This window comes from Pipistrellus hanaki, assembly GCF_964339955.1.
Source record: "Pipistrellus hanaki genome assembly, chromosome: 8".
Lineage (NCBI taxonomy): Eukaryota > Metazoa > Chordata > Mammalia > Chiroptera > Vespertilionidae > Pipistrellus > Pipistrellus hanaki.
Genome location: NC_140510.1, coordinates 85088491 through 85101983, shown reverse-complemented (window position 1 = coordinate 85101983; position 13493 = coordinate 85088491). Strand labels below are relative to the sequence as shown.

At 48.9% G+C, this 13493-nt stretch overlaps 1 protein-coding gene across 1 annotated transcript in view; it reads right to left on the bottom strand.

Annotated features, from left to right (window-relative positions):
• Window positions 1–663: 663 nt before the first annotated feature.
• Window positions 664–13493, bottom strand: part of TTLL4 (tubulin tyrosine ligase like 4) — a 30234-nt gene continuing 17404 nt past the window's right edge. The window contains 15 exon segments of the mRNA XM_084892398.1: window positions 664–1650; window positions 2469–2551; window positions 2892–2962; window positions 3108–3318; window positions 3957–4059; window positions 5588–5719; window positions 6361–6495; window positions 6788–6886; window positions 7175–7297; window positions 8566–8694; window positions 8927–9009; window positions 9110–9301; window positions 10257–10333; window positions 10664–10774; window positions 11205–11326. Of these exon segments, the coding sequence (XP_084748524.1) occupies window positions 1488–1650; window positions 2469–2551; window positions 2892–2962; window positions 3108–3318; window positions 3957–4059; window positions 5588–5719; window positions 6361–6495; window positions 6788–6886; window positions 7175–7297; window positions 8566–8694; window positions 8927–9009; window positions 9110–9301; window positions 10257–10333; window positions 10664–10774; window positions 11205–11326 (1834 nt within the window). The 3' untranslated portion in view covers window positions 664–1487.

Below are 13493 nucleotides of genomic sequence, written 5' to 3'. Positions count from 1 at the left end.
AGGGAGGCCTCTTCGCCGAAGCCCTTGACCAGACCAACCACACAAAACTACTTACACAGGCGGCTAGTTTTCCTAGGAAGGCCGCTTACTGTCCTTGCCACAAGGCTCACTGGGACATTTTTGCTTCCAGGTAGGACAAAGAGGAGTTGGCTTCAAGGACTCTCCTGCTGGGCTACCCCAGGACTCTGCCAAGCTTTCTGCCCAACTTGTCAACATGGCCTTCACAGCGGCCAGCCCAGTCTCGTGTGGCCTTAAACCTAGTCAGACCTCAGAGTGATTTTTCCATGGCTCCATTCCAGCTTGCCACAGAACTCCAGGAGCCATAAAGCAGAGTAGTCTCCATCTTCCCAAAGCTCCGAATGACAGCAGAGCCCAGGACGTGACTGTGCGCAGAGCTCCCTGCCTGGTGTGCAATGGGGAAACTTGAGTATCACAGATGGGCCAGTGGCTTCTTGTTGGGTCCCGCTGATAGAAAAATCAAGTAAAGGGATGGCAGGGCAGGGGAGGGGGCGAGCAGTAACCAGGAAGTACCTTTGTATGGGTTAAGAAGGAACACAGTTCAAGTGAAAACAACCTTTCTGACCCTTGGTGCCCCTTTGCCCCAGGGGAGAGAGAAGTAGGCCTTCTGGATCAGACACAAGTGTCTTTGGAGATCTCCGTCTGTACAGTTCACTCAAACATTTATTGAAAAGTCACTGTTTCACTGAGTCTTAGGGAGGGAGGTAGATTCAGTTAAGAGTACAGGAGTGTAGGCAGCAGTCTGACTGGAAGCCCATCCTACAACGAATGACTTCTTCTGAAATCCGCCTGCCATGCCACCAGACGCTGCTTGCCCTAGCGACCTGTGAGCCAGACCCCATTACTCAGAGACAGGGAAGGAAGTAAAGAGACCATGAGCCTTCCCCTAGGTTATGGGGGAACCACAGCCCCTTCTGCGCTCCCCCAGGACTGTGTCCACTGATATACAGACAACAGCAGGTGGGGTCATCAGGCTCCTTGACTGGGGCCGTGGGAAATTCACAAACTGGCTCTCCCCCTCACAAAGCCAAGAGTTGGAGAGGAAACACCCATGACTGAGAAGTTTAGAAGGCTGACTGAGAAGTGTTATGAGGTCAGAATATGGGGACCACTGGCTGGTGGACATGTTTTCTCCTCTTGAACTCTAATTCAATCACTGCGTCATGGCCTAAAACAAACCACACACGGCTCTCTGAAGGTGGAAAGCAAACCCCGCTTTATAAGGCAGAGTAGCGATCATCGGCTTCTCTGCTGAGATACGAGGTACCAGCCAGTGAACCTTCACCTTCTCCCTGTCCCCACCACCCCACCGCCCCTCCAGATGCCCATCTCTGTAATTTCATTGCTTCAAAAAAATACTCTGCAGAGGGGGACGGAGAGGGGGCAGGGGCTTGGACTGGCTGGCTGGCCAGTTCCCATGAGGTAGCTACACCAGTGCTCCTGGACAGGGGCTAGCGGGAAGAGGCCAGTCATGGGCTCACAGCAGCCAGGAAGGAGTTGCTGGGTGGCTGGGAGTTGGGGGAAGCAGGGAGTCTCAAAGTCTGCCCGGAGTATTTGTTCACAGGTAACATCTGCTTGGAGAGGCTGGGCTCTTTGCTGGCGTCTTCACTGTCTTTTGAGGAAATGGGTTTCCTGGGGAAAGAGGAAAAAGGCAAGTATGGGTCTCCTTGGACTTGGGTATAGTCCCATCTTCAAAGAGTGGTTTGATTCCCTCCGAGGAGCTGTGTTTTGTGTTGTTGTTATTATTATTATTATTATTTAAATATATTTTATTGATTTTGTACAGAGAGGAAGGGAGAGAGATAGCGAGTTAGAAACATTGAGAGAGAGTCATCAATCAGCTGCCTCTTGCACACCCCCTACTGGAGATGTGCCCACAACCAAGGTACATGCCCTTGACCGGAATCGAACCAGGGACCCTTCAGTCCCCAAGCCGACGCTCTATCTATTGAGCCAAACCGGTTTCGGCATTATTATTTTTAGAGAATGGGGACAAAGAAGTAGCTGAGACACTCAACCATGGTTTTATGGAGGTATAAATAATTGTAAAATACATTTATTTGAAGACTTGAGAGCTTAAGTACAAGTATAAATGTGTGTGAGGGTAGGAGCGCTAAAAGATTTCCTACAGCTAGTGGGTGTGGCAGAAAGTGACCATTTCTACAGATGATTCTGTGCTCAGCTCAGCTCAGCATCCTGGGCATACCAAGAGCCAACCAACTGAAAAATGCTGATTTCATAACAGTCTGGGCATATCAGGAAAAAGATATTATAGCTGAAAATTCTGAATATCAACCAATTGAAAAATGCTGGCCTCATCATGATCTGGGAAGAGAGAAAGGAACAAAACTCTCTGAACTCACACCATTAAGATACTGTGTGTCAAATGTGAGAATACAATTTAAAAAGTATCCGAAGTCCTACCCAACACCGTGTCCTTGCACACTCACCCCAGCTTGCCAGGCTCTGGTTTGGAGGAAGCACTGACCCCATCACCCTTTGGCACCGTCAGAAGCGATGTCGGGAGAGACCACTGAAAGCAAAGCAAACAGCGAGGCTAAAGCATTCCAGGTCTTGGCACTCTGGCCCCTCCGCCTCTGAGAGGTGATCGTGGGCCCACCTGGGATAGTCTTGGTTTCCTCCCTACTGGGACAAAAAGTTGAGGCTACAAAGCACTTTTTGATCCTTGAAAGAAAGGCACCCAGGGAATCCTAGAGGCAGTTATTCCTTTGAAAAGGAAGGGCCACGAGACACAAAGGGAGGCCCAGGGAGAAGTGGGAGGGTCTGGACCTCTACCACCCACACTGCACTCCTCACGCAGAGGAGGGGGACTCTGAGCCGGAGCTGCCCTCCCTCCCAATGGGATCACTCACCACTGGAGCAGACTCAGTGAGGGCTCCCGTGTGGAACCCCTGGTGGCACCAACTCCTGAGCAGATCCACGCCTAGGACAAGAGGAGCAGGGGCGGGTTTAAGAGAGTGGCATTAACTGGCCAATTCTTGCCAGGGAGGCCCATTTCCCGGTCTACAGAGACTTAATCTCTCACTACTAGACAGCATGGCCTCCTGCGGGCAGGGAGGACACATCACCTTTGAGCTTGTTGCCATGGTACTTCTGCTCCCACTGGGTGGTGAGAATGTTGAAATAACGTGGCTGCTCAAAGAAGCGGAGATAGCGAGAAGAAGTCCGAGAAGGAAAAACTCGTTCAAACTGACCGCGGCGGGAAAACTCGTCTTCCGTCTCGACCAGAACCCGGACGTCATCTGGCGTCAGGACGTCCAGCACCGAGGCATAGAAGTCCTGTGGCCCAGGGAACAGGGAGGAGGAGAGCAGGACAGAAATATAAGACAGACACAGGGAATCGAGAAGCCAGGGTCAGAGAGAACAACGCTGGGGCCCTGTGGGACCACCAAGGCAGCTGGTGAGCCAGCCCTGGGCCGCATCTGTCCCCAGGTTTACTGGGCTCAGCTGGGAGGTGAATATGTTCTTGGTCAGGGTGAGGGGAACCACTGGGGCACAAAGGTTAAGTGATCTGTTGGATGGGATCAATATCAGAATCCAGCAACTCAGATTTGGCAATAGCCTTATGTCTGTCCGCTTCCATCCAGCTCCCTCACCTGCTGAGAAAGCCAAGCTTTCCAGGGGCTCACTGCACCTCAGGGAGAGAAAACCAGAGGGTCTCCTACAGCTCTGAGGACAAGATGGGCTAGCACAGAATTCTTCCCAGGGCAGTGGTTCTTGAATACGAGATAAAGGCCATCAGCTCTCTCCCGAATGGAAGATGGACATGCCAGCCTGTCTCTGCCCACAGAGGAGGCTGTGGACCTAGACTAGGAGAGCCTGCCCCAGGCAGAGGAAAGACTGGTCCCCAATGTTTGAGCAGGGAAGCTTTCCGCTGGCACTGGGGGTGGGGGTGGGGGTGGGAGGTAATCTCCTACCTGATCAGGAATTTTCTGCGTCAGGTAATAGGCTTTCTTCAACTTCTGTGCAGTGATTTGTTCTGGGGCCATTTGGCATTTGTCCCTGGGGGAGCTGGGCAGGCTAAGGCAGAGGGCAGAAAGGGAGAAAGGGTAAGGTCAGCAGCTTCACAGCCTGAGGACATGTGGAGAGAGGGCCCAGCTCAGGAAGACACCCTTTTTAAGAAAAGAAAGAAGTATAGACAGATGTTACTGAGTAGATTGGTGTGCAATGCACCCATTCACGCAGGCTGTATAAGAGTCGAGGACCATGGGAAAACGTAAGGGGTGTGGCCCTGCTGGTATGGCTCAGGGAGAGCATTGGCCCATGCACTGAAGGGTCTTGGGCGTGATTTCCAGTCAAGGGCATGAGCCTGGGTTGCAGCCTGAGCTGCAGATTTGATCCCCAGCTCCGGTGAGGGAGCATGCAGGAAACAACCATTGATGTGTCTCTCATCTCAATGTTTCTCTCTCTCATCCTCCCTACATTCCCTCCCTCCCATGCTCTGTAAAATTTCTTCAGGTGAGGATTAACCAAAATAAAATAAAAAAAGTAAGGAGTACAAAGTGCCCTTTCTAGGTGCATTTCAATAGTTACAAAGGGCCCTGGAATAATTACTGTATACTCAGTTTAGTTTCATTTAGTGAACACTCACTAAATACCCAGCTTAACCCCACTGGCTTTGTGATCCTGGACAAATTACTTGACCTCCCTGTACCGTGTTCTCATCACCCCCATTACTACAATTATCACCGAGAGATACAAAGGTGGCCTCCAAGGAGCTCACAGGATGGCAGGTGTCAAATGACGATGACAGCACAGAGCCCAAGAGTCTCCTAAGGTATGGTGAGGAAAGCAAGCTTTGTTACTGGCAGCTTAGGAACTGAGTTCCAGCTCTACCGCTTTGTAGCTGGATAACCTTCGGTGGGCTCCTTAATCCTGGCGATTTTTCTAGCTTTCTCTTCTGTAACCGAAGATACCAACACCAGCCTCCTGGGGCTGCCCCGGGGATAAGTTATAGGTTCTTCCTTACATAAAGCAGTCCTGGCTAATGTTAGCTCCCTTCCCGCGAGAGTGGTTCCGAGAGCAAGCTTCATGAAGATGCTGCCCTGAGTCAGGCTTCGATGGATGGGTGAAGTGAAACAGGGAGGTCTGGCTGAGGGGGATTTCAAGAGGAAGAAACCCTATGAGCAAAGGAGGGGACACTGGGGAAACAGTGAGAAGCACAAACGTCTTAGAGAGGAGACTGGGTTAACTGATCTTTAAGGATCCTTCCAACCTTGGGGTTCTGAGGGGTCTGGTTCATCAGAGCCGGACACCAGAAGAGGAGGAAAGCGAGGGGTGCCTGGGAAACGGAGCCTGGAGCCTTGATGCCATGTGAGGAGTAGAAAGCCGAGTCCCCAGGCCCTAAGGCGATTCCTGAACAGGCGAGCAGTGTAACTAAGCTTGCTTTTAGGGGCACAGACACGGCAGAGGTGTGTGGACAGCTGTAGGGGCAGACCAAGCAGCAAAGGAGACCCAGCAGGTGGAACACACGGGCATTATTCCTTCTCAGAGTCGCAAAGGGCTGTTCGTGCTGCCAGCCACGCTGCAGACAAGCAAGGAGGCTCACCTGCTGGAGCTGCTGGAGCAGCTGGAGCTGGGGATGTCCTCTGTGCTGGGCAGAACAAAGCCCGCCAGGTTCAGAAGGTCCCGGATCATCTGGCCTTTGATGCTGACGTCCAATGGCGAGTTAGAGTGGAGGCTTCGAGGAAAGGTTGGAAAGAGTGGTTAAAAACACGCTCTCCGGACTTCTTCCAATCATACGTCCACGTCAGTGCCAGCCATTTACTCCCTGATCTTCAAACTCACCATGGGGTCTTCCTGCCCCCAGACAGTGAGTCTCCCTACTCAGGGAGGTCCTTGCCCATGACCTTCATTTGTTAAAAAAAAGCAAGTGGTGGGAGCAAGTTCGAAAGAAAAAATTTTAACAACTCCTGCCCTAGCCAGTTTGGCTCTGAGAGCGTCAGATTAAAGGGAAGAAGGTTCAGTTCTGGTCAAGGACACATGCCTGGGTTGCGGGCACAAATCCCAGTTGGGGGAATACAGGAGGCAGCCAATCAATGATTCTCTCTCATCACTGATGTTTCCATCTCCCTCTCCCTCTTTCTTCCTCTCTGAAATCAATAAAAATATATTTTTAAAAATTTTAACAACCCCTCTCCATCCTCAAAGAACCCTGAAATAATGGTAAAGAATGAGTAATGAATAAACAAACAGATGCTGAAGGAAAAACACAAATTCTAATGAAGGAGAGGTCTTCCCAAAGTCAGCAAGATTGGAGTAGAAATAGGATCTGAGCATAAGAAAGGGTTCTGCTGTGAGCGGCCTGACACCACCACCTACCTCGGGGAAATGTTGACCTCCAGGACCCAGGGCTTAAGGTTCTCATCCAGCATGATGTCAAAACCAAAGAGCTCGTGGCAACTATAGGGCCGCCGCACGTATATCTTCAGCAGGCTGGTCACATAGGGTTCTGACCTGTCACATGGAGAAGGGAGGCCTTATCCAGAGCCGCCCTGCCAATGAAGTGGCCCAAAGATGGGAGAGCAGAAACAAGCCAGAAAAAGCAGCGCTCAAGAGGCCTCTGATGTGGGGCCAGCTTCTGGGGATGGATTTCAGAGAAGAGCAGAAGGTAACTCTATCCATTCCTTCCTGCTCCCTTAGGAACGGACACACAGCACCAAGGCCGGAGCACAGAGTGTGGAACCCATGAGAGAAGAGGGGCTTGGCTTTGGGGGCAGGCCTCACACCAGGTGGCCCTGTGACTCACGAGATGATGGTTTTGACAACAGCATCCTTTATCTTCTCCCAGATGGCATCACTATTGACTCCCTTCTGGCTCAGGTAGTTCCACAAAGCCTTCAGTGCCCTGCAACGTGGGAAGGGGAGTACAGTATTGGGGTTATATTCTATGAACTGAGTGATGAAGAGAAAGAAAAAGGAATAAGAAGCACAAAAGTGTTTTCTTCCCATCTCTTCTTTTGATGTTATGAATTAAGGCAGTTGAGCTTGGATGCAAAGAGACCAATTCTTTGCCAAGTGTTCAGATATCTTGGGTCTTATATTAATCTTCCATTCGTCATCTCCTTGAACCTCCCCAAACCCCAGAACCCTGTGCTCCTCTAGGCCTCCACTGACAGAGACACTGCCTAGGTACCATTTGTGGCCCTGGCAGGCCGTCTCATCAGCATTGGCCTGGTACTCAGCATTCTTTTTATTGACACTGTAGTTGGTCAGGTGCATGAACTTGTTACCAAGGCTCTTCATGGAAGGAGAATACCTGAAAGGAGGAGAAAGGCAGAGGTAAGATGAGGAGGTAACAATCAGACAATGGTTCAAACGTTTACCATACCCTGAGGAGGCAACGGACAAGTGGACAGATCTTTCCAGAGGCACAAGAGCCTCAGAAGTATGTGTGGAGATAAGGTTTCTAGAACAGCACAGCTAAACTCCTCTCCTTTATCCACCCTCAGTCCTGCAGGAAGCCCTTCCCCAGATTCACTGAAGTAGAGAACCTCCGTTTTCACATTCCTCACATGATACTGTGATTTATAATACTGTGATTTATAATCCTTACCCTCAGTTTTCTGACACACAGTTCCTAAAAACCTTGTAAAATCCCAAGTGCTAAGAGCATGAGAGTGTCTTTTTTCTAATATTGGCCTTTGGCCCCGTTCCTGCCAGGACTCCTGAAGCCCTGTGAAGTCCTATGTAGTAAGAGTGACTTTCATTCCAATGAAGAGCGTTGGGGTGGGCTCCTGGGTAAGGCTGGTCACCAGAAAGAATGAGCCAGGATTATAAAGCTCGGAATTTTCAGCCTGGCCCCCCATTCTCTTAAGATGGGAGATAGGCTGAAAATGGATGAGTATGACCCATCATGCCTACGTGATAAAGCCTCCATAAAACCCCAGAAGCACAGGGTTCAGAACACTTCTGGGTAGGTGAACGTGTGGAGGAGGAGGGAGACTCGTGTCCCCAGAAGAGGAATGAAAGCTCTAGCCTACACATCTCTTCCATCTGGATGTTCATCTATATTTTTGATCCTACTCTTTCACAATAAACCAGTGAACGTAAGTAAACTGAGTTCTGTGAGCCACTCGACCCAACTAACAGAACCCTGGGAGAGGTCACGAGAACGTGACTTACAGCCCATGGGTCAGAAGCACAGGTGGCAATGTGGGCGTGTGACTGGCATCTGACGTGGGCAGGGGGGAGCCGTGTGAGCTGGGCTCTTAGCCTGTAGGATCTGATGCTAACTCCAGGAAGACGGTGTCAGAATGAGTTACGTTGTGGGACACCTCGCTGGTATTGCAGAGATTTGCTCGGTGTGGGTAAAAGTCCCATACATTTGGTGACCAGAGTGTCCGAAGCAGATACAGAGGAGGAAAGGAAGACTAGGTTTTCCTAAATATACCTCAAGTTCTCCTTTGCTAACAAAAACTACCAAAACATGTGTTATTTTCCTGCTGGGTGTCCTCCAGTTCCTGTTCCTCTCAGGAAAGCAAATCCCCAGAGCTGTCAGGGTGACACCTCACCACCAGCACATACTTGCAACTGGCAAAGCGGACGAGTCCATCTGAGAAGAGGTAAATCCGCAGAGGATCATAGCAGGTGACGTAAACATAGATCCGCAGATCAAATTTGCTGCCGCTGATGAGGTAGGGTTTGTGTAGGTACCTACACACAGAAAGGCCAGCTTCAGGGACATGAGAGGCGAGGCAGGGCTCCGTGGTAAGTAACTGAGCCATGACAAAAGCTAGCCAACAGTCCCCGAGAGAAAAACTAAGACAGCTGGCTGAGGACAGGCTTTGGCTGGAAGGACAAAGGACAGAAGAACATGACGAAATGGGAACCGTCAGGCTGAGGAGATGAGAAGAGGGGAAGGGGATCTGAGCGGCGGCAGACTCACCTCTGCACCAGAAGGGGCCTTTTCTTGGGGAGCTGACTCCACTTGTGAATGACCTGGATGCCAATGCCCCGAGCTGATGCTGGCTAGAAGGCAAGTGCACAGGAGATGAGGTTTGCTCCTGGCCAATACTCTGCCGTTCCCATTCTCAGACCCTGACCTACTACCTCACGGGGACCCACTCACTGGTTTGACAATCCACTTCTGGCGGCTGTTGCTCTCCCAGGTCTTGCGCAGGAGCTTGGCATCCTGGGGCAGGATGAAGGACTGGGGGAAGAAACTGAACTCCTTCTTGCCAAAGCAGCTCTGCATGCGGGATAGGTTCCGCCACAGCCGGTCCTTGCGCCCAATTTGGAAGGAACCTGGAAAGTGGTTTAGCTACAGGAGGGACAAAGGGTGAGAGCAGGGAGAGGCCCAGGTAAGACCAGGAGGAAGATGGCAGGACTCACTCCCCCATTCCAACTTCCTTAGCAACTTTCTAAGCTCCTGTTCGATCCTCTTTTCACCATCTCATGGTCCCCAAGAATTCAGCTGTGCCAAAATTGGTTTGGCTCAGTGGATAGAGCCTGCGGACTGAAGGGTCTCAGGTTTGATTCCAGTCAGGGGCATGTGCCTTGGCTGCTGGCACGTCCCCAGTGGGGGGTGTGCAGGAGGCAGCTGATCGATGTTTCTATATCATTGATGTTTCTAACTCTGTCCCTTTCTCTTCCTCTCTGTAAAAAAATCAGTAAAATATATTAAAAAAAAAAAAAGAAAAAAAAAAAAGGAATTCAGCTGCCAAAACAACAACATTTAGTGCCTTCCAGGAGCTGACAGTTCATGACAAATAATACCAATTAAGGCAGACATGATATCCACCTTAAGTGCAAAGAAAAAGCTATTAAGTCTTTTTCCACGACAGCCTAAATACAACGATAAGAAAGTACCTGGCCTTCATTCATTAAGGCTGAGGCAAGGGACTCACTCATTTCAATATGAGACCAGAGGCCTCTTTATACACAGTCAGCTTGGGGGGGTGGGGGCCCAAAGTGGTTACAGGGGAAACAATAAACTGAAAACAGTAGTTACAGGGGAAACATAATAGACTGAGAACAGATGCTGCATCTCTAGACACATTAGAGAACAATGTCTTTGAGAGGCTGTGACTATCCAAGTAACTGCAGCTGAACTGCTAACTGTGTGTGCTCTGCCAGGGTCACACTGCACCCTCTCCTGTACTTTCTCCACTCCTCTGTGAGCCTTCCTGACTTCTCTGTGTCATCCTCCTCTTCCCCCACTACCAATCCCTCCTCCAGCCCAAACCCCTACAGAGCACCTCAAAAAGCGCTCCTACCTTCTGGTACCCCCGGAGAGATCGGAAGCAGGAAGACTTCATGTGGTGTCCCCAGCAGCCCAGCCAGTCATCGTTTTCTATGGAAGACACGTCGGGAGGTCAGGCCCTAGGACAGAGAGATCCCCAGAGGCCCGAGAAATGCCTGGGACTGGGCACAGAGCTCCTGGACCCTGTTTTCTAAGCGTTACCATGGAGCTTCAGACATGAGGTCCTGGGGTCCCGGGCAGAACAATGACTCTCTGCCTTCCGGTTTTGAGGGATAGGCTCCAGCCCATAGGGAGTTCAGAGCTATGTCCTATGAGACTGGCAGCTTCAGGACAGGATCCCCACAGAGCAGGAAGCATCAGGCTCCCTTCCTCTCAAAGCCCATCTGTTAGGACAGGTTCAGAATAAGGCAAGGGACTCACTCTTGCTGACTTTGAAGTGGGACCGTCCAATGGTCTGTTTGACAATGTTCGGGGTCACTGAGCTCATCTTCCACCGCAGCAGCTTCCTTTGTTCCCAGGGAAGTTTCTCCACTGGGAGAAAGTTGGGGGGGGGGGGGGGGGGTTGGTTGAGGAAGAGCAGGAGAGTCATGGTTAAAAGAGGAAATAGATGGCATTATTGCTCAACCTTTCCTGGGCAGGTAAGTCCCTAAGTATTGTTTCTGATCAGAGTTTCAGTGGGGAAGAGGGGGGGCGGCACAGGAATGAGCGCAGAAAGGAGGGGATGTTGAAAGGGGAAAGAAACAGGTTAGAGGACAAGAATATGCATGAGATTATGGGCTGAGAAGGACCAGCTCAAGGACAGACAGGAAAAAGGTCACACATCGGACCGGTGAACCAGGCGAAGAACCAGCACTGTAAGAGACATTCTGGGAAGCCCCTCCAATCCTTTTGCCACCTCCTCCAAACTTCGCTGGCCCCCTTCTCCCGGGCTCTTCTGGCTTCCACAGCTGGCCAGGCTCACCTTTCTCATTCCGAGTGCCAAAGTAGATGGTAGGAGGCACATTGGGAAAGAGGCTGTAGGTAAGGGCTGGCCGGACAACTTTCTCGTTGGAAAGAGGTGTGGTCAGAGCCTCGATGCAGCCCCTAAGAAGAGAAACAGACACGTGGTACAAAGGGAAGGCCATGGTCCCGGAGTACTGTTACTACTACGTGTAATTTCTTTGGAAGTGCTGTCTTTTATTTTTTTTTTTTTATTATTTTTTCCCCCCTCCCGTCCCTCCTCGGAAGTGCTGTCTTTTAATTGTACTTCTGTAAGTGCTCAATAATTATTTTGCAAATATCAATAAGGTGTGATATATATATAGTCACACCTTTAAATGTCACCTGAAGACAAGGCTTTTGATACTTCATTCTGTATCAATACAGCTCCAAAATTTCCTGTGACAAGCTACTGGCTGAGGAAATCCCCGAAAAGAGTGGATCTGGCCCTCGCTGGTTTGGCTCAGTGGACAGAGCATCAGTCTGCAGGCTGAAGGGCCCCAGGTTTGATTCTGGTCAAGGAAACATGCCCAGATTGCCAGTTTGATCCTCAGTACGGGGTGTACAGGAGGCAGCCAGCCGATCAATGATTCTCATCATTGATGTTTCTATCTCTCTCTCTCTCTTCCTCTCTGAAATCAATAAAAATCAAATAAATAAATTAATTAATTAAAAAAGTGGTTCTGAGAGCAGGTAATGAGTTTGGGTGGCTACTAGTAGAGGAATATGCTACACTAAGATAAAGAGAAATAAATGAAGAGAGAAAAAGAATGATACGAATAATTTAAAAAGGGGAAAAGCAACAAAAAGAAAATAAATAGTGATACTTTTAACTCATCTTATACTTAGGCTTTTCTGAAGATAAACATGGTTGATTAATGCTCTCCTCCATCTTGGAAGTGATTTGACACCAAATTATGTAACAACTAGAGGCCCGGTGTATGAAATTCGTGATGGGGGGGTGTCCCTCAGCTCAGCCTGCACCCTAATCTGGAACCCCTCGAGGGATGTCCGACTGCCCATTTAGGCCCGATTCCAACATCCCTCTCATATAGGCTATGGCAATGTAGGCCTGGGAATCTGGGGCAGAACCATGGGACCCCTATGTTTGTTCAACAATGGCTTGGCCAAGGCAATGTCAGGGGGGTCTCAGAACAGTGAATATCTCAATTATCTATCTATCTCAATTTCTTTAAACAGCACTGAAAATAGAGAGAAGAAATGACTCTATACTGAGCTGATAGAATTCACAAATATTATTATTTAAGATTAATTTTTAGTTTATAAACAATCAATCTGTATTTTGCAGCATAACAGAAATAGGCACAATATATAAAACATTAATCTTTTATTTTTTTAATTTAAGAAAATACATATTTATTGACTTCAGAGAGGAAGGGAGGAGAGAGAGAAACATCAATGAGAGAGAATCATTGATTGGCTACCTCCTGCATGCCCCACACTGTGGATTGAGCCCACAACCCAGGCATGTGCCCTTGGCTGGTATTGAACCTGGGACCCTTCAGTCTGCAGGCTGACACTCTATCCACTGAGCCAAGCCGGCTAGGGCAAAACATTAATCATTTAAACCTTAGAAAATTTTAATGAATTTTAGTGGGTCAAGTTAAATAACAATTCCCAATTAAATAATTTCAATTAATTCAACTCTATTCCTCATTTTAAAAATATTTTATTTCAAAGGCTTTTAATTTACTGAGTATCAGAATTTAAGATTACTGAAAATCAAGGAGAATGACTTAATTTAAAAACAATGACAAGTGGCCCTAACTGGTTTGGCTCAGTGGATAGTGTTTCGGCCTGCCTGTGGACTAAAGGGTCCCAGGTTCGATTCTGCTCAGGGCATGTACCTTAGTTGCGGGCACATCCCCAGTAGGAGGTGTGCAGGAGGCAGCTGATCGATGTTTCTCTCTCATCAACATTTCTACCTCTCTATCCCTCTCCCTTCCTCTGTAAAAAATCAAGAAAATATATTTTTTTTTTAAAAACACACAATGACAAGTGACATTCATGGTAACACTGCATGTCAACTGCAATTGAAAAATATAATTTTTAAAAAAACAAAGCAAGATAGGGATGTAAAATGGTATAGCCACTCTAGAAAATAATTTTGGAAGTTTTTTAAAAAACTATTTGTACCCTAGCTGGTTTGACTTAGTGGATAGAGCGTTGGCCTGTGGACTGAAGGATCCCCCGGGTTCAATTCCAGTCAAGGGCACATGCCCAGGTTGCAGGCTCAATCCCCAGTAGGGAG